At 42.5% G+C, this 24,078-nt stretch overlaps 1 protein-coding gene across 4 annotated transcripts; it reads left to right on the top strand.

The window, feature by feature from the left end:
• The first annotated feature begins 765 nt into the window (after positions 1-765).
• Positions 766-22,347, top strand: cgnb (cingulin b). 4 transcript variants are annotated; one of them, XM_028963211.1, is made up of 21 exons: positions 766-934; positions 5,286-6,437; positions 6,619-6,698; positions 6,847-6,916; positions 9,544-9,641; positions 9,737-9,869; positions 12,281-12,493; positions 12,746-12,873; positions 14,423-14,449; positions 15,019-15,070; positions 15,511-15,723; positions 15,819-15,926; positions 16,306-16,554; positions 17,266-17,436; positions 18,396-18,557; positions 18,715-18,804; positions 19,325-19,408; positions 19,724-19,842; positions 19,940-20,048; positions 20,183-20,346; positions 21,258-22,347. In XM_028963211.1, the coding sequence occupies exons 2-21, from the start codon at positions 5,292-5,294 to the stop codon at positions 21,364-21,366; spliced, it is 3,525 nt and encodes a 1,174-aa protein (XP_028819044.1). In that variant the 5' UTR covers positions 766-934; positions 5,286-5,291; the 3' UTR covers positions 21,367-22,347. The 4 variants fall into 4 exon arrangements, with proteins under 4 accessions (XP_028819044.1, XP_028819043.1, XP_028819045.1 ...); XM_028963210.1 differs by having other exon boundaries at positions 5,283-6,437; XM_028963212.1 differs by lacking the exon at positions 14,423-14,449 and having other exon boundaries at positions 5,283-6,437.
• Positions 22,348-24,078: the final 1,731 nt, after the last annotated feature.

The raw sequence follows: 24,078 nt of genomic DNA, 5'->3' as shown, positions 1-24,078 counted from the left end.
CATTGTTCCCTTTCAGTTGCTTGTGGCTGTCCTTTTATGGAGATTGAATTGAATCTTATTTTTTTCTGAACAGCTATTGTTAACGTCAAAACGCTCCTGAACAAAATCTTAAGACTGGGGAAATCATGCCTCTGGATCATAAGCAGATTGTACGTCGAGATTCAAAGTGCTAAAAGAGGGGCAGTGGTGGCCTAGCGGTTAAGGAAGCGGCCCCGTAATCAGAAGGTTGCCGGTTCGAATCCCGATCCGCCAAGGTACCACTGAGGTGCCACTGAGCAAAGCACCGTCCCCACACACTGCTCCCCGGGCGCCGGTCATGGCTGCCCACTGCTCACTCAGGGTGATGGGTTAAATGCAGAGGACAAATTTCACTGTGTGCACCGTGTGCTGTGCTGCTGTGTATCACATGGGACAATCACTTTAGAAGAAGAAAAAAAACAAGGCAATTTATTGAAAACTGCATCACCCGATCAAGAGTTTAAGCTTTCCCTTACTATTCTCTAATATTTGGGAAACTAAAAACCCTTTACTTAAAACCTGGTTAGAACCCACCAGTGTGTGTGAAAACCTGTCATTGCAATTCACCACACGTTAGTCTACAGTAAATTGATTCTAAATCTATTAAATGTATCTTAATTTCACATGAAACGGCCATTTTCTGTTGTGAACCCCCAATCACTGGACCCCCCCCCCCGCGCGCCCCGCCCACGGATTCACGCTGACCAATGACAGCGCCCGATGGGCGGGGCCACGGTTATGCGGCGCAGGGGCAACAGGTTGGCTGTAGAAAATATTCCTGCGCTTGTCAATGGACCGCGACGCGCTCATCACTTACACCGCGTTTCGGTAAAAACTGAGTAAAAAAACTAAACAAAACACACAAAAAAACCCGCCACAGGGTCACGGCGGAGGGGGACGGCAACGTGTTTCTCAGGTATGCGCCACGTTCGAGCTCTAATGTTTACTCAACTTGTTTGCATCACAGTCTGTCTGGTATAACGTCAATATATATATTATATATATATGTATGTATAGTGTGATTTCAACGAAAAGCGAATATATTTATGCGCCTTTTCCCGCCTCCAACTTAGCGCACCTGTTGCTTTTGTAGTTTTTTTATTCCCCGCCGCCGCCACTTTTTACCGTCTACTCGTGTCTTAAAAGCCCCAAACGCGTCCTCGTCGCCGGACGAATACACGCAGCATCAACGCGGCTGCAGGTCAACGCGCTTCTCCCTCTCGTTCCAGGTTCCATCTTAAGCCCGAATTTGCCTCCGTCCCCCCTCCCACCCGCGTATCGGTTCAAATCGCGCAGGAGTTTCGCTTCGCACCGATACCGGCGGACCGGCCCGGTGGGTGTGACGCAACGAGCCCAGCGCCGCACTGGAGAAAACGATTCTGATTCTCCGACGGATCGAAATGAATCAGTTGATCGATTCGTTAAGGGGGCACGAAAGCATCGTTCGCGCTGTTAATGGTGGAATTTCTGCGTCCGGCTGGAGAGGATCAACAGTAAGCTTCCAGCGGGAAAAAAAACCTTAACAGTGATGCGCTGGTTTAAAGAAGCAATAAAACGGGCCAAGTTCCAACTCGCGGAGTATCTGGTGCACCAGCAGATGTGGGTTCAACTGCATCCTTGTTTCAAACTTGGTCGATTACAAAAATGTAAACTTCTTATGAATATTTCGAAGAGGGACGCAACATTAACATTTGTACTTCTGAATGAGGCTCATATTGGGCTTTAATGTTCGTCAATATTGTTGTCGGTGAAGTTGCAGTTAATTAGTCAGCTTGTAAGCTTTTACTCCGAAGTTTTAATGTTCTGTCTGTTGTATTAATGGTGCGTGACCTAGTTCGGCTCGGGCCGTCCGGTGTGTGTCTTGCGGCCTGGGAGTGTACGGAAGGTCACCTGATCAGAGAGGGTAAACGCGTGTTCAGGGCACGGCTCTCTTCGCCTGGGCCGCCTGCCTGCTCGTCCCGTGTCCGCTTTCAGGGCGAAATGCTCACCTTACTGACAAGACGTGGCGATCAAGTTCTGCTGTTGTGTAAATCCGTAAACGTTCGTTTATACGGACATGCGAAGACAGACTCGAACTCGTATGTGTGTGTGGTAACCAGAAGACCGCAAAGTCCCAGGTTCGAACCCCACCTACTACCATTGTGACACTTAACCCCGAGTATCTCCAGGAGGACTGTCCCTGTACATTTACATATAAGGCATTTGGCAGACGCCCTTATCCAGAGCGATTTACAACGTGCTTCCATGTTACCATCGATGAAGTGATCAGTGTTGTAGTTTCTATACAGAAGTCCGACAATAAGGAGGTTACAAATTAATCTAATTGTTAAACTGCTGATTGTAAGGTACTCTGGATAAGGGCGTCTGGTGAATGTAAATGAATTTGACTTGGGTTTGGTACGGTGAAGGGCCTGGTTGCTGCATCACTGACAAGGTGAAACGTGATGGTACGTGTCTCGTCTCGTACGTGACTGTTTTGCTTTATTTCCCACCATTGTGAATTTGGGAACGTGCTGAGGACCACCGACTTCTTCCTGTGTTGTTCGGTGGAGAACGAAGCTTGGCAGCGCGAGCGTTCAACACTTCTGGGCCTGATTCATTTCCCCCGTGTTTACGTTCTCTGCGCGCTGAACACATTTGCGTTGCGACAGCAAAGAACACAGCAGTCAGTTGTCTTCCAGCCCACATCCTCCCCACTGCGACTGGAACTGGGGATATTCTTGGGCCCTGTGTCTTGTTGGCTTGTCTGTTTCAGCAGCGTCCTGTACCGAAATGATTCCTGTCTGAGGAAGGGAACGCATCGTGATCAACAATTCTGGTTGAAAATATGAGTACATCCAGAATACAGTCTATATCGGGATCTGTGCGCTGTGTGTACACGATGGAGTGGTGGGCCTAAAAAGGATAACTTGAGGAAGAGGCAGAGAGCGAGAAAGAAAGCTGACACTCCTGTATGGCTGCATTCCTGACGGAGCTGACATGGCTGTTTCCTGTGACAAGGAACTGTGTCAGAGGAGAACAAAGAATGATGCCTGCAGTAGCAATTGTGCTCTGTAAACAAAGCGTATTGTGGGCTCGTTCAGACTAACGAAGAAACCCTTTACGAGCGTAACTTTTAGGGGAATCGTACTTTGCATGATAAACTTTATGATAATATGCGCTGGCATACGTCTTGCAAATTAATATACTGACCATCTGCATAATTTGGTGAGATCTTTTAGGATAGGCAGTATTAGGTAATAGTTAGGGGTGTGTACTGGCAAGGATCTCATCATAAGATTTGTATCGCGATATTGTACATATTGCCATATTCTACAGTCCACTGAAAGTGTAAAACCGCCGCTGAAATAGAAGATGCTGTGATCGCTCTGTTGTGTTTTGAGATTTTACTCTACCTGAAATGTCCAGCGGTACAGCGCCATCTACAGGAGTGGAGGCTGTAGTCGCATGCTGCTGACCTCACTAAATTTGGTAACAATGATAGCGATCTTTCCACATAAATAAATAAGTATGTGTTGCTGTATCAATATTTAACACCCATAGTAATAGTACATGTTGTATAGTAACATGTTTTTTTATCTGCATCACACTCAGTAATTGTGGCAAAATTTTGGAGTCACCATTGCTGGTTTCTGGACACTTGCGTTTTTAGCCATGCTAATTCAGCCCTTTCAATCTGATGCATGCAGTCCCTGTGTTGGACACGTCCACTTTCATTAATCCTTTCCTCAAACAATCACTGCTCTTGTGAAGCCCATCATATGTAAAGGAATCTGTGGAATTTGTGGAACGGAGGGAAGAACCGTGAATGGCCAGCCTAAAACCTCACCTGGGCTGAAGCTGTTACAGTGTAACCAGTACCCTGGTTAATCTCACTCGCACACACACTCTCACACACTCACTCATACATGCATGCACACACACACAGATTATGATATTATTACATAAAACTAAACTAGCTCTAGTCAGGGGGATTGAGTAACTGGAGTATTTTTGGCAGGTGCTTGTCTGAGGTCACGGTTGACGTTGGTGTCCTGTTTGGTTCCAAGCAAGAATTTAGAGGCAGAGAAAGATGAGTGGCGTTCAAGTTCAGGTGCACACACACAAAAGCACAGAGCAGTCGAGGGGCCGGAAAGAGGGAATAGGGGGAGAAGATGATGGCGCAGTCCATGCATAGCTGCAGATGTTTTCTGCACCGGGGCACTCAGACAATAGGATGAGATTCTTTTGTCTGCCGTTAACACAGGGCCCAAACCTTTACAAAATACAGGTCTGCAACTAGACCAATTTCAAATTGACTTTACTCATAATAAAATGTAATAATTTATTTAGGTTTATCAAGCCTGTAATGTCTGGTAAGATTAAACCAATTGTATTTAAGAGATTTTCGGTAGGAGTCACAATATTAAGTTCATTTGTATATTTTTTTAAACAAATAAATGGAAGGCTAATTATGACTGAAAATGTTTGTTTATATAAATTATGCAATTTGTCATTTGTTTCTCTTTCATCAAATCTGTAACTTATCAAGCATTTTATAAGTCAAATGATTTTTAAATAATTAGATTAAATACAAGTCTTATATGTACAGCTGGATTCCAATATAGTGGTGTACATGGGTCTTTGATGGAAGAAGACCACAATTCACCTGATGTCAAGTAGGGACCTCAAAGTTGCTTGAGTGGCAAAGTTTAACATGTGGGCAAAACACTTGATACGGGATGCCACCTCCACAACGTCACACTTGACATTATGCCTTTTCTCACACTTTCTCGTCCACATGAGTGAGAAATCAACAACGTCCCATTCTGTCCACTAGCACCATTCCTACTGTGGAATTATAGCACGTGTTTGTTTTTTCAGTGTAAAAAATCGTATTTCAAACAATCTGAACTAGTAACAATAGAAATTAGGTATGTAACCGTATCGAAACTCATGGTACAATATGAAGAGAACAAGTCCACATTTACTAGATGTAGCTGTTAACTACTGGGATTTGCACATCGTTCGCATGTGGATAATTTAACTTGATCGTTGCAATTGGCTATCTGTGTGGAAGTTTATAATAGTCCAAAATGACTTGCTGAAATTATAATGATTAGCCATATAAATGTTCTCTCTATACTACAGCACATGGATTGTCATTACTACTACTTGTAAACAAGGATCATTAATTAGCAATAAAGTTTAATTATTCGCTCTGGAATTACTGGAATAATTCTCTATGTTGATTGAACGTCTTTCTCTCCATTTTCACCATTCAGCAGGTGGGCATGAGCTCCCTCACAGCAGACAGGAAGCCACCGTTAGATTACGGCGTCCAGATTCGCTTCATCAAAGACCTGGATGACACAGGCGGAGGATTCCCAGATCGAAGTCGAGTCGGTGGTGGAGGAGTTACCGGGGGTGGCCGGACGCCTCCTCCCAGCCGGTATGGTGTGGCGGTGCGTGTCCAGGGCATCTCTGGCCAGCCCTACGTAGTGCTGAAGGACGGCGAAAAAGGAGACTCGTATGGAGTCCAGCTGAAGGCCCAGTCCCAGGCTCACGGCACCACATCAGGTCGCAGCTCGCCCTTCACCAGCCTGCCCTTGGCCCAGAGGGATTCCAAGCCGTATCAGGAACCTCGGCCTGCTGTTGATACCCCCGGTTCCACAGATGAGGAGCCGGTGGAGGCGTTCGGCAGCCCGTCTAAGAGACCCCCTGGAGATGGGCAGGCAGGTAGTCAGGTTGAGGGGGAGGGCCAGGTGGCAGAAATGGTGCCCAACGCAAAACCATCAGTGTCTACTAATGTGATAGAAAAGCAAGAGACTGGAGGCTTGAATGAGGCAGGCTTACGAAAGGTGGGGCCAAAGCCTAAGGGGGTGGGACCTAAAGAAGCCAACTTCAGTGGGAAGAGCCAGTTTCCAATTGAGACCTTCCCTGAACCCCCCCCTCCCATTAGTTTCAATGAGGAACCTGTCCCGGCCATTGACACCAAATCTTTAGCCCCGATCAACAAACTTATCAGCAAGTTCAACAGTGGCAGCCCCAGCGTGGAGTCCCCGGTGTCCACTGGTGGCCAGACCCAGCCCAGAGATCGCTCAAGGGCGCGGGCTCGCTTACACTTTGACGAGAGACACCGCTCACACAGCTTAGAGGCCTGTGAGGACCAGCTGCCCAACAGGACGCCCCCAGTATCGCCTTCATCTTCACCGTCTCCTACCTTCAACCCCTATGCCCCACCGACACCTACTGCCAACCGCTCTCAGTCCTCGTCATCTTCCTCCCTTTCCTCGATCCCTGCTTACAACAGCCTGGGACACAAGTCCCCTTCAGTCGCCAAGGCAACCACAGTCACAGAGTCTGCGCCAGCCATCTTCAGTCAGGCACCCAGGAACTTTGTTCCCAAGGATACGCCTCCAGCTCTACCTAAAAAGCCTGTGAGTGGTTATGACACTGGCTTATTCCATGTTAGAAATTTGGTTATTGATTTCCCTGTTTTGTATAAGTGTTTAAAATTGGGATACGGGGATTAGGGTTTGACAAATTATATTTCTGTTTTTGCATAACTTATTAAGTATGATGTACAGTATGTGTTTGAAAGGCATTCCAATCTTTCAGATGAGTCCTGAAATTGGGAAGAGCAGCGGTCACAGCTTGTCACTCACTAATGGTGACCTCTACAACACAACAAAATACAGGTGTGTGTGGATCATTTTTCTTTCACTTCCATCTACAAATATTATATTCCACTCTATGAACTTCTACCAAAGATGGAATTTTGGGTTAACATGTTGTTGTTCACTCATTTAACATTTTATTTATTTATTTTTTATTCTTTTCCCACAGACCAAACGTGAATGACTCGCTGCTGAAACGCAAACCCAACTCGAGTCTTGAGAATTTCGGTGACACCAAGGTAAATGTTGCTGCTATTGATTGTGGGTGTTTGTTGTTGCATAGGAGTGTTTTCTCCCCTTTCTGTTCTGCTTTGCATCTCCTCTGTTGTGACCCTAGTGGTGCCTTGGCAACGGCGTGTTTGAGAGCTTATTAGGACATGTCATTGTAATTCATTAATAATTCAATTTGGCAGGAAACCAAAGACACTGGAAGGGGTTTTCTTGTGTGTGTGTGTGTATGTGTGTGTGTGTGTATGTGTGTGTGTGTGTGTGTCTATATATCCCTTCCCCACTGTGTTGGAAGTTAAACCAGGAAAATGTAGCAATGTAGCAAAAAGTCTAGGCCGTTCATGTTAGTTATGACCTTAGCTCTACAACAATGGACCACAAGAAGATTGTGTTCCCATTGGCTCACCGATGCAAAAAAAAACAACAATATTAATACGAATGCTTGTCCAGAAAGAAAGGTATCAGAACACTGATATCATTAGCATCATAGACCTGTACTTAAAGGACTAGCTTGTTTTGGTAGAGTGCACTTCTAGTTTTAAAATCCCCACTAAAATTGTACTCAGTAGTAATTCAGCTTTATTTACCGGGTAGCAACATGACGAACTGATAAAGTACACTCGAGAAACATTCTTGCATCAAACTACATCTAGACATCGGCATACTCTCAATATACTCTGTATACTGCAAGAGTTTTCTAGGTTATCATTTGTCAACGGTTTTCTTCCAAATGGTGGGTGCGTTCTAGCACTGGATATGGGTGTTACCCTCTTCTTTCAAAAATGAGCCCTACATGTCATACAAAATGTGTTGCACGCGCATCACAACTCTAGTAAATACTAGATACATTCATTAGCGTTAAGTATCCTGGACCGGTCTGCTAGGCTATGCCGCTTCTTCTTATGCGGCACTGATTATGCCAGGCAGGTTCAAGTGGCATTGCTAAGTGGGTCTGTGGGAGGATACTGTCATATGCTAAGTACCCCCTGGCTGTTTTCGCCCCGGTCAGGCATACCAGGCCTGCTAACAGCAGTGAGATGGGTGCAGCAGTGTCGCGTTGCCCTCCCCTATAAGTTTAAAGTGAAATGCGAGCGCTCTCGGTTACCTAAGCAGGGTGAGACAGGTGGCTGTTGTAGCTCTTTTAAGTGTGTATGTCCACACACACATTAGTTTTAACTCTGTGAGGAAATAGGGTAAAATATAGGTGACATGTATGATAAATGTGTTACTGCTCTTGGTAACAAAGCTTTCCTTGTTACAGCTTTACTATACTCCTAAAGGGACATTTGGTCGCAACAGGAGGTAGATATGACAGTTTTGAGGTCTACCATTTTGTAATAATGTCACACACTGCTTTTTCCTGCTTTCAAATTCTGCATTGGTTCATAACCAGACAGTAAAGTCTGATTAGACCAAGAGTCCATCTGACTAATAGGTAATGGCAGAGTGGAAGATCCAGTGCCGTGAGATGATGCTGTATATGATGCTGCCATGTAGGCCTTCATCAAAGACACTTGTCCACAGATACATGGTTGCAAAACCAGTGCCGGTCTGTGACAGGGTTCCTGCCGGTCCCGCCACCCACTCCAAACCTTTCACACAGACAGGTTACGAGAGCAGTCGATAAGCCATGGCAAGCGAGTCAGGATTCTTTCTTTTGGAAGGATACATCAAATCATCCCCACTTTACAGGAAAAAAACACAACGGCCATTTATTCAAAATCTGTGTGAATCTGTGCGATCTTCCAGTTTATGAGGCTATGTGGATCTAGAGGAGGTGCCCACAACAACACCTTTTAGGTGTTCGTACTTCCCTTCAAAGGGTACGAGACCCACTCGCCAACCCAGAGATGATCTGCCAGCTGTGGTCCAGGACAAACTTTTGAAGCTCTCATGCGATGCTGGGTTGAGATGTGGCCGGCCGTCTCTGTCCAAGTTCTCTCATGCTGTGAGGGAGAGCCACAGCTATCTTGCCTTTCTGTTCCGAATATCTGTGCTAGACCGCGTTTTCTCACTTGACAGACACGAAAAACAGAAACGGGCTGAACCCGCACGCTCTGAGCAGCTCTGCCAGGACAAACTACAGTAGTTAGTGTCCAGAGGAATTCTTACATGCTGCTCTGTGCCTGTCCTGTGTTAAGGAATGCAGTCTGTGTCGCACGCGACAATGTTCTGTACTTTTATATATTATGCGGTGTGAATTTCGAATTTGCTTCTTATTTTAAATAGCCAAAATGGGAGCATTACAACATACACACACACACACCATTTAGAATTGCATTGCATGAAAAGTATAAAAATATATTCACGCACCATCTCTCCTGTGTTTACAAACCTTTTTTTTCGTAACTCCGCACCTGTTTGCATAAGTCTTGCTTGTCAAGTCGTCGTCTTGTTTCCTTGTTTGAGTTGTGTTCTACCTTGTCTGTGTTTTTCCTGCTTGCCCTGTTCATTAATTGGGTCTTTGGCCCCGTCTTTCTCCCAATAATGCATTTTAAGTCTTTCTGTTTTCTCTGAGTTTGTGCACTGTGTTGAATGTGATATTCAAAGTTAGCTAGCTGTGCTCTTTTACTGTCAGGCTACATAAAGGGCATTTGTAATGTAATAGAAATATATAGAAAAAAAATGTATGTTTCAGGTCTCCCTGAGTGGCATGGAGTCAAGTTTGAAGGAGAATCTTTCGCTTGAAGAGCAACTGGAGCAGAGCCAGAGAGAGCTGAAAGAAGCTAAAGAAGAGTAAGGGCTCATGTCTTTGTGTCTGGGGGTGTGTGAGACGCACCTATATTTGATTGGTGGGTGGATGAGTCGGACACAGCTTTTCCTTTCATTAGATTGGTCCAGCTAAGGATGGAAAAGGACAGGGCGGAGTCTCGCTTGCATCAGCAGGAAGACCAACTGGCCGAGCTTCAGGAGGATCTCAGGAGGGTCTCGGAAAACAGCCCCCAAATGGAATCAGTGCAGACGGTATCAATACACTCGCAGTAACCTTTACATGTAATTGAGCATCACAATGCAGTATTTGTGTGAGGAGATGTGTGTTACTTAGCAACCTCCATTATACAAAGATTTACTTTAGATTAAATTAGACACAATGTTGTATTTCATTTTCTTTCCTTTGCTGTTTGGACGTACTCCCCTGGGTCCAATTGAAATGTCGTCAGCATAATTGAGTTGTTGCTAAACAGATTCAGCCAGTCGATTTTCTCCAGTTTTTCCGTAGTTCCGGAGTCACGGCACTAGCAGTTCTTCCTTTTGGATCCCCATGTCAGCTCAGAGATATTTGCCTCCTTTTCTCAAGCATTTTTTTTTTAACAGCAGCCTGACAGTAGAAAACCGGGATTTACAAGGACGGGAAGCTCATTTATGTCAATGTTCTTGCAAATGTGTTCATTTGTAAACAGCTGCATTCTGGGAAATAAAAGAAAACCTCAGATCTGTGAAATTGAACAGACTCATTTGCCGGAGGTAAAATATTTTAAAAAGCTTTCATTTTAAATCAAGGACACTATGCGGATGCCACGTTCCCATGGCAACGGCAATCTCAAATGGCAAGATAATGCCTGAAAAAGGCTTTGAAATCTGGAAAGTGATAACCTTGCAATTGCCAGAACCAAAAAGAGAACTTTTTGTGGCTATCTCAGAAAATGCTTGATCACCTTGATCAAATTTGTTTGTGTTAAAATTAACCTCTGTGCATATAGGTTTATACAAAATGTTTTTATAGTTTTTATTAAAGAATGGCAGACCCGAGCGCATTTTCCAGTAACTCCGTTTCTTCCCACAATCCACAGATGTGCAGTTTATGTGAAAACCTGTTTACCTGCTGCAATGTGCAGCATTTTAAACCCTGACACAGTGAAGGGAGTTCAGAAATTTCATATGGTTTACTGTAATTGTTTAAAATGATCTTCCTTGATGAAATGAGGGTAATTATTGGAAGTATGGGTCATATGGCGGATTTTTAGAGGAATGGGTCAAACGAAATGACTGTTTTGCTGAAATTCCACAGACTTGGGCAAAATTCCAGAGAGTCTACAGAATACCTTTGTTCAACTTCTTTGATCAAGACTGCAGTACATCTCGTATTACCATTCTACCAAATATAGCAGTTTTCATCATTTTTCTGCTGTTTTTTTTTTTTTTTTTTTTATGATTTATAGCTTTTTTTTGCATGATATTGTTTTGTTTGTTTATTCATCATCATCATACAACATTTGTCATGAAAACCAAATACATATCCAGTTGTGCTATGCCTGAAAACTTTTTAAGTCCCTCTGCTTTCACCGTGGGAAGGTCGCTGTTCTGTGGCCTGTGCCAGGTCGATTTTCAGTTGCTGTAAGGTAACTGGAGCAAAGTGGGAGGCTCCACCCCCTAACCTTGTCACACAACAAACACATGGTTCTTACCATTTCATGTGGGGACAGGGGACGGCCTGTTTGTCTTAATCATTGGCTAGAGCGGGATAGCATGAGTAAACATATGTCCCTCAGCCTCCTGTATAAAAACGTGTCTAATGCCCTGGTTTATCTGGAAACATGTTTTATCGTTTACTTGCCAGCACTGGCCACCATTCTTTTTAAGAAAATAAATTCAGTGTTCAGTACAGGCCACTGAAGGCATCACATGGAGTTATGTACTTAACAAAAAACATGTTTTATATTCTAGTTTCTTTGCTCTGATTACTGCTTTGCACACTCTTGGCATTCTCTCAATGAGCTTCAAGAGGTCGTCACCTGAAATGGTTCTCCAACAGTCTTGAAGGAGTTCCCAGAGGTGTTTAGAACTTGTTGGCCCCTTTGCCTTCACTCTGCGGTCCAGCTCACCACAATCCATCTGGATTGGGTTCAGGTCCGGTGACTGGAGGCCAGGTCTCCACTTTTTGTTAAGTACATAACTCCACATGTGTTCATTTATAGTTTTGATGCCTTCAGTGAGAATCTACCAATGTAAATGGTCATAAAAATAACGAAAACACATTGAATGAGAAGGTGTGTCCAAGCTTTTGGCCTGTACTGTATTTCTGGTTTACATTAACCTTACGCACAGAAAGATTCTATTAAATATTTTGTATTCATAATTTGATCTGAGCTGCCTTCCACGGCCTCTCAACTCTAGCAGCATTAGTTTCAATATTGTCTTAGGAGGGCCTGGCTCTTTAGGTGGGCCAGATTATCTCAGTAACAGTAAAACGTATTATTGACCACAGTAAGGTGAAACTATTCCTGACAAGTGGGGAATGATCGAATATGATTGAGAACCACTGCCATAGAGAATGGGGCAGGCAGGATGCAAATATGGTTGCTGATTTATATGTAAACTTCAGTAACGTCATCTAAAATAGCCTTGAATGATCTTTATAACATAACTGCATACAGGAGCTGATGTCTGTGCGGGCGGAGTTGGCGGAGGCCACTATGCTGCGACAGAATCAGGAGGAGACCCTGAGGCAAAGGGAGAGGGAGCTGACCGCCCTGAAGGGGGTGCTGAAGGAGGAGGTGGCCACCCACGACCATGAGATTGAGGCTCTGAAGGAACAGTTTAGCCAAGATATGGAGACCTTAAGGCAAAGCATGGAGAATGTGTCACAGGTACATGCTTATACACACACACACACACACACACACACACACACACAGATGCAATTGAAAACAATAAATAAATAAATAAATAAGTAAAATATAAAATCTACTCTCAGCTGCTCCTTTAGATTACCCAAGCAGACATTCATTTATTGGCAAGATGTTTTGGACCCAAATGTTTGTAGTAGTCCACTAAATTGAATGGATTTTAATGTAATGGTACCCCCTTTTGATGCACAAACTCTCTCTGGACTCTTCTAGACCCAGCTGGAGATGGAGGAGGAGCGTCAGAAGGTCAACACCTCCATAATGACCCTGCAGCAGGATCTGAAAGACTCCAAAGAGCAGGGCTTGTCCTGGAAGAAGCAACTTCAGTCCATTTCTCAGGAGTGAGTACATCTCTGCAGTTCTGGTCTGTGTGTGTCTGCATACACCTAGCATGCGTAACATGCTTGCATATGAGACTCCCTCCAAACCTGGCTCCTTTAAAAAGAAAGTGGATGGAAGGACATATATTTCATTAATTCATAATCAGATTTTTTCCCCTTCAAAGGGACTAATAAGTAGTTAATATGTTGAAGGTATTCAGAATTCAGTGTCTTATAAGAAAAGCCAACAAGAATGTGCTAACTAAGGCACAGGCCTCATGTTTTAATGAGTGTCTAGCCTACTAAAAAGCCAAAGAAGAAGAACCGTTTATACCAATTCATTCTTCCCTGAGATATTCCAAACCAAAGAGTGCCACAATGACAACTTTTCTGTCAGTCTTCAGTCTCTCCACTCTCACAGGAATGTGCACAGTGGTAATTTTGCAGGAACGGTAACAAAATGAAAATGATCTCAGCAGTACCTGTGGGATTCCTGCGGGCATGGTAATGGAACGAACGAATGCTGAAAAATCCTGTGGTTTATGTTGCGATTATTAATTTTTAAGAAACACAATCATCGACCATAACCGAACCATTGTTCTTAATAAACCATGTTTAAAATGTTGTAGCTGGAAATAGAGCACTCCTCTCTCCCTTTTCCCTTTGAATAAATGATTAGAGTTTACTCAAAATGTAATTTTGAAGTTATTGAGTTTATGTTCGTTTTTTGGTTTTCAGCTGCTCTGTATTTTTTTGTCAGCTCTTCAAAATGTATAGTCTAATAAGTCTATGATGGGGCTGTAAAAATGAATGCTTGCTCCATGCTTGAAAAGTACAAATTGTTGTTGCTTTTGTTACCCACAGGTCAGTTCATGATGTCACCACATTGAACCACATTCAGCGGGCACAAACTAGTATACAGTTACGGCCCGAGCTTCTTTCCCACACACTGTAATTAATTTTTAAAAACGTAAATGATTGACAACCCTGGTCTGTGCACATGTATGTGTGTTTATGTATTTATTCTGAGTGAAGTGGTATTCAGAGACATTCTCCCTGGCCGCTAGCTCTGCGTTACGTGTACAAGCCATTAGTTATACCCTGCTGGGCGTTGTCTTACTGAAACTTCAGGCTCTTATCTGACCTGAAGAGCAAACAGAAACCCAGCGAGTACTACAGGAAGTGTGGCCTTACCTCCTGCTATTTGCACGTGTGTGTGTGTGTGTGTGTGTGTGTGTGTGTGTGTATATATATATATATATATATATGAGTATAGCTCTGAGTATAACACTTCTAAAGTTTACCCACAAACAAAAACTTAGGGATCGTACATCCCCAACCATACTAACATAAAATTGTCTCATTTCTCATATTTAATAATTGTCAATTTATTTTACTGCCAGTGATGTATGTTGAGTCACCAGCGAGTACTGCAGTATTGTTAGTGTTTTGAAGTTTTTTGATGAAGGATTCCACACTTTTTTTGTGCCAGCAATTCATCCCTTTCGCTGTCTCTTTTTTAATTATTATTTATTTATCTATCTGTTTGTTTATTTATTTATTTTGTCAGGCGGGGACAGCACAGAGCACCTCAGAAGTGAGCAGCATACTAATATCCACAGTGAAATTCACGTTACCCTATGGGTCACACAAGCGACACAGGAGCAGGGCCATGAGAGACACTAATTTACATAGCCAACGAAGCTAGATTAAATAGATTAGAGGTCTAGTTTATGCAAATACTTAGTGACTCGCATGGCAACTACCAATGAAGGACATGGTAACCATGGGCAGGGAACATGGCCTTAGTAACAACCGTTATGGCCATCTTCTGTGTCGCTCATGTGACCTTGGATGACTGTTAGATGCTAGTGTTTACCTGCAGAGGTGCAATCATCATCTCTCAGTGTTCATGTTCAAATACTTTTAACAAACCAAACGACAGAGGATCCGAATCAACCAGTACTTCTCCCTCCCTCCCTCTCTCTCTCTCTCTCTCTTTCTCTCTCTCTGTGTCTGTGTTCAGATTGGGCCTTTTCTTCCATGATTATGTCAATCACTCTGACTGATGACCTCAGACACCAGTCTCATCTTGACCGGTGCCTCTTGTTCACAGACTCTCTGATTATGATTCTCTGAGATTAGTTTTTCTCTGTTTTTGAGCAGGCTGCTGCAGGTTCAGTCTGAGAGGAAAGAAGACGAGGAGACATTGAAACAGGTATGCAACACACACCCACACACCCAGTGCACAGTGCATAAATAATTTTTTAACTTCACGCCTGTGTAAACAATTTCTGCATGGTGGATAAGCTGCACGAGAACTGTACTCCCTTCCTCCAACAGCAATCTTTCTGCATACGGCAGCAGAGAAAGGAGGGAGGACCTTTAACTATTAAGAACCTATTGTACAGGGTTGTAGTAGCCTAGTGGGTAACACACTCGCCTATGAACCAGAAGACCCAGGTTCAAATCCCACTTACTACCATTGTGTCCCTGAGCAAGACACCTAACCCTGAGTGTCTCCAGGGGGGGACTGTCCCTGTAACTACTGACTGTATGTCGCTCTGGATAAGGGCGTCTGGTAAATACTGTAAAATATAAAATGTAAATGTACAAATCAGCTCCTGGCATTTCTCATAAGTGCTTTCTTGTTTCAAGGAGCTGCGAACCTGCCATAATGAACTGAGGGAGCTTGAAGAGAAGTTTGTGCAGCAGAGGGCGGAGCTGCAGAAGAAGGAGGAGGGGCTTAACGCTCTGAAGGCAGCCACTGACAAACGGGAGGTGGAGTTGAAGGCAGAGTTTGACAGCTGGAAGGACCAATCGCAGCAGGAAAAACACAAACTAGAAAGGGCTCTTGAAACGGCCAAGCAGGTGAAAGCTCCATCATGTCATATGATCAATTGTTCGTATCAATTATTTATTCTTTTCTTATGGCCATTTTTTTTTTCTCTTGCCATTCTTATCAGTCATTGATGGGCTCAGAGCAGAGGTTACAGAATCAGGAAAGCAATAAAGAAGCAAACCTGGAGCTTCAGGAAGTAAATGCACGTCTGAGAGAGAGGCTAAATCGCAGGGTATGGCATTCATTGAACATTTGTGTCGCATGTTTGCACACAAACGTTGTTTGTATTTTCAGCTCTGTGGTGCAGTGAGAACAGGCAGCAGGATAGAAATGGCCATTGAGCATCTGCGCCACTAAAGAGCAGAACTCTCACTGGAACTTTTTTTTTTTTAAACAAATCAAGCGGCATGCCTGACTTTGTATGGTCCTGTTTACATGCTCTGAAAAAGCAAGGCTCCCTTTTAGAGGCGTGATTGCAGGACCATTGCCCCTGAACTTTTTTGAGTTGTTACATCCCACCTGGCTCCATTAGACTTGAGATTTGGTTACTTCTGGCAAAATGAAATTAAGGTAAGAATGTCCTTCACTGGATCTGCTGTTCTTTCCCCAAGACTCGGATGCAGCCCAGTGTCCCCCTGAGCTCAGAGGCAGAGGAGGCTCTGGAGGAGGAGAACCGTGCGCTGAAGATGCAGCTAGAGGAGGCCCGCAGAGGAGCATCACGCCTGTGCCAGGAGAGGGATGAACTGAATCGACAGCTGGAAGAGCGCGAGCGTGAGAGGGAAGCACTTCGGCGGGGCAAGAGTGAGCTGGAAGAACAGAAGAGGCTCCTGGACCGAGCCCTAGAGAAGATCAACAAAGAGGTGTGTATGTGTGCGCATGCTCAAATAAAATCTCCAATTATTAGTGAGGACCAAATTTAAGATTTTCTTTTTTTGTGATTAGGATATATACAGTACAGGCCAAAAGTTCATACACACCTTCTCATTCAATGGGTTTTCAATCATCATGACCATTTACATTGGTAGATTCTCACTGAAGGCATCAAAACTATGAATGAACACATGTGGAGTGATGTACTTAACAAAAAGTGGAGACCTGACCTCCACAGTCACCGGACCTGAACCCAATCCAGATGGTTTGGTGTGAGCTGGACCGCAGAGTGAAGGCAAAGGGGCCAAAAACACCTCTGGGAACTCCTTCAAGACTGTTGTCAGAGAACCATGTCAGGTGACGACCTCTTGAAGCTCATCGAGAGAATGGCAAGAGTGTGCAAAGCAGTAATCAGCAAAGAAACTAGAATATAAAACATGTTTTCAGTTATTTATCCAATTAAGATCATTCATAGTTTTGATGCCTTCAGTGAGAATCTACCAATGTAAATGAAATGAAAATAAAGAAAACGCATTGAATGAGAAAGTGTGTCCAAACGTTTGGCCTGTACTTTGTGTGTGTGTGTGTGTGTGTGTGTGTGTGTGTGTGTATACACATACATACATACAAACACACTTTTATTTATTTATTTATTTGTTTATTTATTTGTTTATTTATTTACATCTCCCATGCCCTGTCAGATGGAATTGCTGATGGGTGACTCCCGTCAGTCAGTACAGATTCTACAAGCACAGCTGGATGAGTACAGGGATCGCTCCAGACGGGAGCTGCAGGAGTCCCAGCGGCAGAGCAAAGAGCGTCTGACCGAACTGCAGAGAGCACAGGCCTCCATCAAAGCTCTACAGGAGGAGGTGATGAACGGGGGGAGAGGCTGTGGTGCTGGGACAGTGGGGATGGATGGAAGAATGGATCAATGAGCATGTGGTTCATATAGAGTTGAAAAGTTTTGGCTGAGGGCTCATGTGGGTTTAATTTGTATGATAATGGTCTTGACCGCAAAACCAAACAGGTAAAGCTGCAGGTGAACATTTTCAAACACAGACACATACATGTTAGACTGTACATAGTGAAACAAAACAAAGTTTCTCCAAAGTTACATACTGATATAAAGTGCATGTGTGCGGCATCGACAAACCGGATGCATAAAGTGCCAACATACATGACACAGGCAGTGCAAGAATAACAGTACAGACAGTGCTAAAAACCAGTGAAACAAGTCATGAAGGTGCAGAGTAACAATGTGCAAAAGCTGCTGTGGTAGTAAAACCTAGGTAAAACAGTAGCTACTAATCATAAGCTCATTCCTCACATACATGCCTTTAAAAAGCTATAAAGTAAAGCTGTTTTAATAAATCTAAATTTAATTTTAAATTAAAATGTTTATACAGAACCCAAACATCTATATTTGTTCACCCTGACATTTGCTAATGGGAGGCAAAGATTTGTGTACTGAATTTGTAAATATGAAAGTAATTGTTTTTGTCATTGTGATGCATAGTAAGCACAGCACACAGTGACACAATGAAATTTGTCCTCAATCTCCCATTGTGAGCAGTGGGCAGTCATGACAGGCGCCCGGGGAGCAGTGTGTGGGGACGCTGCTTTAATCAAGGGGACCTCAGTGGCACCTTGTCAGTTAGGGACTTGAACCTTTTGTTTAGAAGTTCACATCCTGACCCGCTAGGCTTAATCAGATTACAGAAATACTGCAGTGCGGAGAGCTTTCAGCTCTGCACCATGCATGGCTTCTAATGGATTATTTATTTGTTTGTTTGGTCAAATCTGTTACCTCCCTCCTCCTTGCTCTCAGGTGTCGAGACTGAAGCGAGAACTCCTGACCAGTACTGAGGACCGTGACAGCGCGCAGTTGGACAGGGATCTGCTGAACAGTCGACTCAAACACCTGGAGAGCGAACTGGACACAGAGAGGAGCTCCCAGACTGACCGCAGTCGAGAGATCCGCAACTTGGAGGTGCGACAGACAGAGGGTCAGAGTTCAAAAATAGAGATGAGAGGACAGGGAATACTCTCTGAATACCACTGTAGCCCCTTGCTCCCCACAGAACCTGTTCGAGCTGGGGAAAAAAACCCACACACAACCTTTAACTGCATGTCTGTGTGTCTCTTAGGATAAGATTAAGAGTTTAGAAATTGAGCTGGATGAGGAGAAGAGTGGGACAGAGCTTCTGAATGACCGCATCACTCGGAGTAGAGAACAGGTGGGTACTGCACTCTCACCAAACATTTTTATATGTATGCAAATCAATAATATCACAATAACAGGTATTAAAAATATAGTCCATTCATTATGACTAGGAGCTCTATATAGGAAATGTAGGACAAACAGAACAAGACAAGTTTTTTGTGTGAGATTGCGTACATACGAATTAGTTTCTGCTACCAGCATCTGCTAGTTTTTGCTATTTAGTTTCTTCAAGCAGAGATAATAGAATGTGGAATCGCCATAAAATTTTATAGTACAATAATCAATTGTACATATAGTCCTACTATAGAATTTAAAATATTTTTTAACCCCATGTAGGAAAAGTTTAACTTTAATATTTTACTTGCATAATACGTTCCATAAACTTAATCTTAATATTTAATATATATTATAAATATATATTAATATATATTTATATTATATATCATTCAAGTACTGAAAAGCATAACCTATTCTATAGGAATACTGTTAATTAATTATTTCTCCCCCACCCACCCACCACCCACCCACTTCAGAGTGACCAGCTGCGCTCTGATCTAATGCAGGAGCGCTCAGCCAGACACGATCTTGAGATGGATAAGAGTGCTCTGGAACGACAGGTATCACATGACACAAGAAATGTCAGGGATATTTTATTTATTCTCAGTGTAATATGATTGATGGATGAATAGATTTATGTTGCATAAGTATTACTAGTGTATCTCAGCATATTAGAATATTATAATATCGGATATATAATAATATTTCAAACTACTAGAATGTCATGTATGATGAATTGTCATGTATGATTTACAAGAAATGTCCAACTTGTGAAGAGTATTTTTATTTCATCTGCTTGTATTCACTTACATTAACAAATGACATTTTCACTATGTACTATAAAATGATTATTTCTTTCTTTCCCGCTCTCGCAGGTGAAGGATCTGAGGTCTCGAGTGGCAGACATGGAGGGTCAGAGTCGGCCCTCTACTGGGGTCACATTGCTGGAAAACAAAGTACAGGAGCTGGAGGAGCGACTGCGCAGTGAAGAGAGGTTTGGACACCAGCAAACATAAAATGAATACGGACATGCATACAAATTCATAAACAGACAGACAGGACCGGAACAACCTGTATAATGTTGTGTTCAGGGAGAAATCTGGCATCCAGGCTTCACTGAGGAGAATGGAGAGGAAACTGAAGGACTTGAACGCCACACTGGACGAGGAAAGACACCAGTATGCAGAACAGAGGGACCAGGTTTGCATCCATAAGCAATGAATATTATTGCTAACAATGCAAAATGATTATTAAAAATATTTTAAATCAAATGACCAGTTGTTTTATCATTTTACAGTGAGACGGTTTCATGCTTGTGTGTTCATTGTGCACAGCTGTCATTGCGGGTGAAGGCGCTAAAGAGGCAGCTGGACGAGAGTGAGGGCGAGGTGGAGCGGTTGGAGGGGGTCCGCAGGAAGAACCTCAGAGAGGTAGAGGAGCAGCAGGAGCGGCAGGAGGTCCTGCAGGCCAAGGTCACAGCACTGGAGGGTGAAATAAAGTAAGCCGTAGACCTCACAATACAGGAGCAGTGTGGGAGAGAACCACAACATTTTGTGTACAGGACATAATCGCATATTAATTAACATGCTGTGCGGTAGTATGCTTTCATATATTCTTCAAATGTACATTGAACCAACATTCTTTATATGAACGTTTACAGAATTCATCAGACGTCCTTATCAAGAGCAACTTGCAATCAGTAGTTACAGGGACAGTGTCTTGCTCAGAGAAAAAATGTACCGAGTGGGGTTTGAACCTGTGACTTTGTGGTTTTCTGGTTTTAGTGTGTATATTGCCAGTATATAATATTGCCATACTGTTATGTTTCAATATTTTTTATATACTGAAGCATAATGTATTACATTGTGAAATATGAATGTATAATAATAAGGCTATTGGATTGATTCATTCATTAATTATTCTCCTAAAATTCTCCTGACTGTTACCAGTATACACATTATACAATTAATGGGGCATCAGAGAAAGAAGGCCTAACTCCACAGAAGCACTAGGTGGGGAAGTCAAACCTGTAACAATATTTGATCACAATTGACCTGTTTAAATAGAACACATTTATAGATTCTTAGCCAGTGCAGTGCATCGTTACATCTCTAACCGTCATTAGTTAACAATAGCTTGACATCTCTAATGAATATACAGTGGGCATCATTGAAAGTTAGGGCAGGTGTAAAATATTCTGTAAACCCAATTGTACCATCCGCATATATATAGTGTAAGTTTATGGATGCCTATGAGTGTCATTGTTTTTGCCATTGCTGAAAACCATTATAGACTTCTAACTGGAACATTTAGGGTCAATTTGCAGTGACAATAAATGTTAAACATTCTCTGGCCAGACAGTGGCGCCTGTGTGCTGCTGATCTCACTGCTGATCTCACTACCTTATAGGAGGAAGATGCGTGAGGCTCGTCGGCCCACTCTAGGCCCTTCAAGCCTCAGCTCTGAAGAGGAAGATGGTTTCTACGACAATGGCAGCTCCTTTACAGAGGGACTGTGATTTTTTTTTTAAAGCAGAGGACAAATATGGATGCTGCAAAAACACAGATTAGAAGCAAGGAAAAGCTTATAGAAAAGAAAGAATGTGATCAATGATGAAGTATTGAATGTTGAGCTGAACAAGGGACAATTTGTCCATAAATTCAGTAAATTAATAACAAGGTGAATATCAGCCCACGTTCAGACTTTTCCCACTCAGACAACTGTGGTCTATGCAACCAGAAGCCGATTAACCTGTCAGTCAAATACCGGATCTGTCTGGATACTAGTTCTGGATACTGGATATAAGTGAACACTTTTTTCGGGTAAAAGTTTATATATAAAAGGTAGTACTCATTCCCACAATATGCAAAACAATAGTTGTTCTGCATATTGTTGTTCTGGATGTACATAGACTAATATATAAAAGTGATGACATGAGAGGAAAAAAAATCTGATCAGTGTGGTTTGGTAAGATTTTTCTAATTGTGTTTCAGTTTTTGCTGGAATCCAATTACCAGTTGATAATAAGGTGAAGACTAATCCACAGCAAATCTGATCATTTCTTTTCAAAGTAAAGACATTTATGTTCACATTATATTCAGATGTGTTATTTATCTGTCTGCAGTTGCATTTTTCTCTTTTTTTTTGACGTTATGTATTGATAATTCTTTTGTGAATATATCTGCATATCTCCTGTTCTGACCTATTAGATGCAACATCAGGCTATTTTCTACTAAAATAAAATCAGAGCAAGCATATTGTATAACATTCTGGCATTTATAAAAAAAATGTTTTGTGTATTTTGCGGCTATCACCTCTTTATATAACTTTATGGATGTTTTTTATGGTCGTGGTACTCCGTGAGATCGCAACATGCTGATAAATGAAACACCAAGGGATTATTTTTCCATTTCTCTAATAGCACTATGACGTAGGAATCCATTCATCTGTCACGGATGCCAGGATTAAATTACCAATTAAATGTTTTCATTCAAACCTGTTCAAGTGGTTTTAAAAAAATTTTGTTTGTTGGAGTCATCTGTCATTCGGCGAACCAGCTGACCTGAAACACACGTTGTCACAGACGCTAGGTGTGAGGGGAGAAAACCACAGAGATCCTCTTCGGAATGAGTCAAGCTGTACTACCAGTTTGCCCGTGGGTGCCTGTCCGCCACGTGACCTCACGGCATCTGGCCTCAGGCCACCCTGAGCTACCCTTTTAATCAGGTGCTTCGGAGAGCGGTGCCAGGGAACAACGCCGCGGGGTGGCTTGGGTTTTAGCTGACGGGGCTCTATGAGCTTCAGCAAACAGTTTGTTCAAACAGCGGCGTGCCAACCCAAACAGGTCCATGGCTGCCCTCTGTCTTCTGAAGGTGAGGGGTCACCGACAGTAATTACATTTTATATATATATATATATGCAAATGTAATTACTGTCAGGCTTTATAGAACAGGGCACAGAGAATGTACATTAATACTGTTAATGATGCAAAATGAATGGCATTATCTATTTAAAAAGCCGTTTACTGATGATTTTAACATCAACTTGATGGTTAACTTTTAATGAAAACCACAACTATTAGTATTCATATTATTATTGAATAATGAAAGATTAAATAAATATGTTTATAGCTGAAAAATGTTATTATTTCCCTGTATTGATACAATATCACCACATAAAATATCACAATATATTGTTGTGTCGATATATACATTGAAATTCTACATGTTTAGTTTTTTATTGGTTAAAAACACGGTGTGAGTACATTGAGTTTTGAGGTACTTAGTTAAGGAACATGGTGCATATACTTATAACAAGGTATGATTACCATTTACAAAGATCTTTTTAAATGTATCATTGTTAATTTTTTGGATTCCATTTACGTTCCAATGTGTTAAACCTGTGACTCTGTAATTCATGGGTGCCACACATGATTTCAATGCCTGTTAAGTGAAAATGGAAGTGATTGTCATTGTGAAACACTGCAGCACAGCACACTGTGACACAACGAAATGTGTCCTCTGTTTTTAACCATCACCCTTAGTGAGCAACCATGACAGGCGCAGTGTGTGGGGACGGTACCTCAGTGGCACCTTGCCAGATCGGGATTCGAACCGACAACCTTCTGATTACGGGTTTCCTTAACCGCAAGGCCACCACTGCCCCAAGGCACGCTGGCCTGTGGTTAGAGCGACTGGCAGGCATGACCCAACTGGTCCCACACATCTAGACACTCCAGTCAACGCATCTAGACACTCCAGTCAACTTTAGCTGATACGTCTTCAGTGAGCAGATAAATATAAAAAAAAAACAATTAACTCCATTCCTCCAGGCTCTTCCTACAAGATGCAAATGTTTGCAAACTGTTTAAACATGGATCTGATCCCACAATCAACTACATGGAATAAATACACGGAATGTTAAACACGGGCATGTAAATGTTATGTTGTTGTTTTTTCTATTCTATATAACTGCATCTAATAATTTATGTATGGTCTGTATTTTAATATAATTTCTGAGCAGTGTGAATGTTGTTCTGGCATTTTTTTTCCATGCAGTTGGTTGTGTTAAAGGTCGGAATTGATCGTTTTGTATAGCATCCAGGGGGTTTCAGAAAAAAAACACGCTGCCTGTTCTGAGAGAAATTCATTTTCAATTGATTTTATTTAAACAGGCTGTTGTTGCCAGAAAGGTGCGGTCAGTTCTTAAGCAATTCCGTGGAAACCTGTCG

Source organism: Denticeps clupeoides, chromosome 20 (assembly GCF_900700375.1).
Source record: "Denticeps clupeoides chromosome 20, fDenClu1.1, whole genome shotgun sequence".
Classification (NCBI taxonomy): domain Eukaryota; kingdom Metazoa; phylum Chordata; class Actinopteri; order Clupeiformes; family Denticipitidae; genus Denticeps; species Denticeps clupeoides.
Note: the sequence above shows the minus strand (reverse complement) of the source record. Positions and strands in the feature narration are given on the sequence as shown.

Excerpts from the sequence above, each read along its gene's own strand:
- cgnb (XM_028963211.1), top strand. The coding sequence starts at position 5,292 with ATGAGCTCCCTCACAGCAGACAGGAAGCCACCGTTAGATTACGGCGTC. Across the intron at positions 15,071-15,510 it reads ACGAGGAGACATTGAAACAG|GAGCTGCGAACCTGCCATAA; the intron begins GTATGCAACACA and ends TCTTGTTTCAAG. Across the intron at positions 19,409-19,723 it reads AGAGTGCTCTGGAACGACAG|GTGAAGGATCTGAGGTCTCG; the intron begins GTATCACATGAC and ends CCGCTCTCGCAG.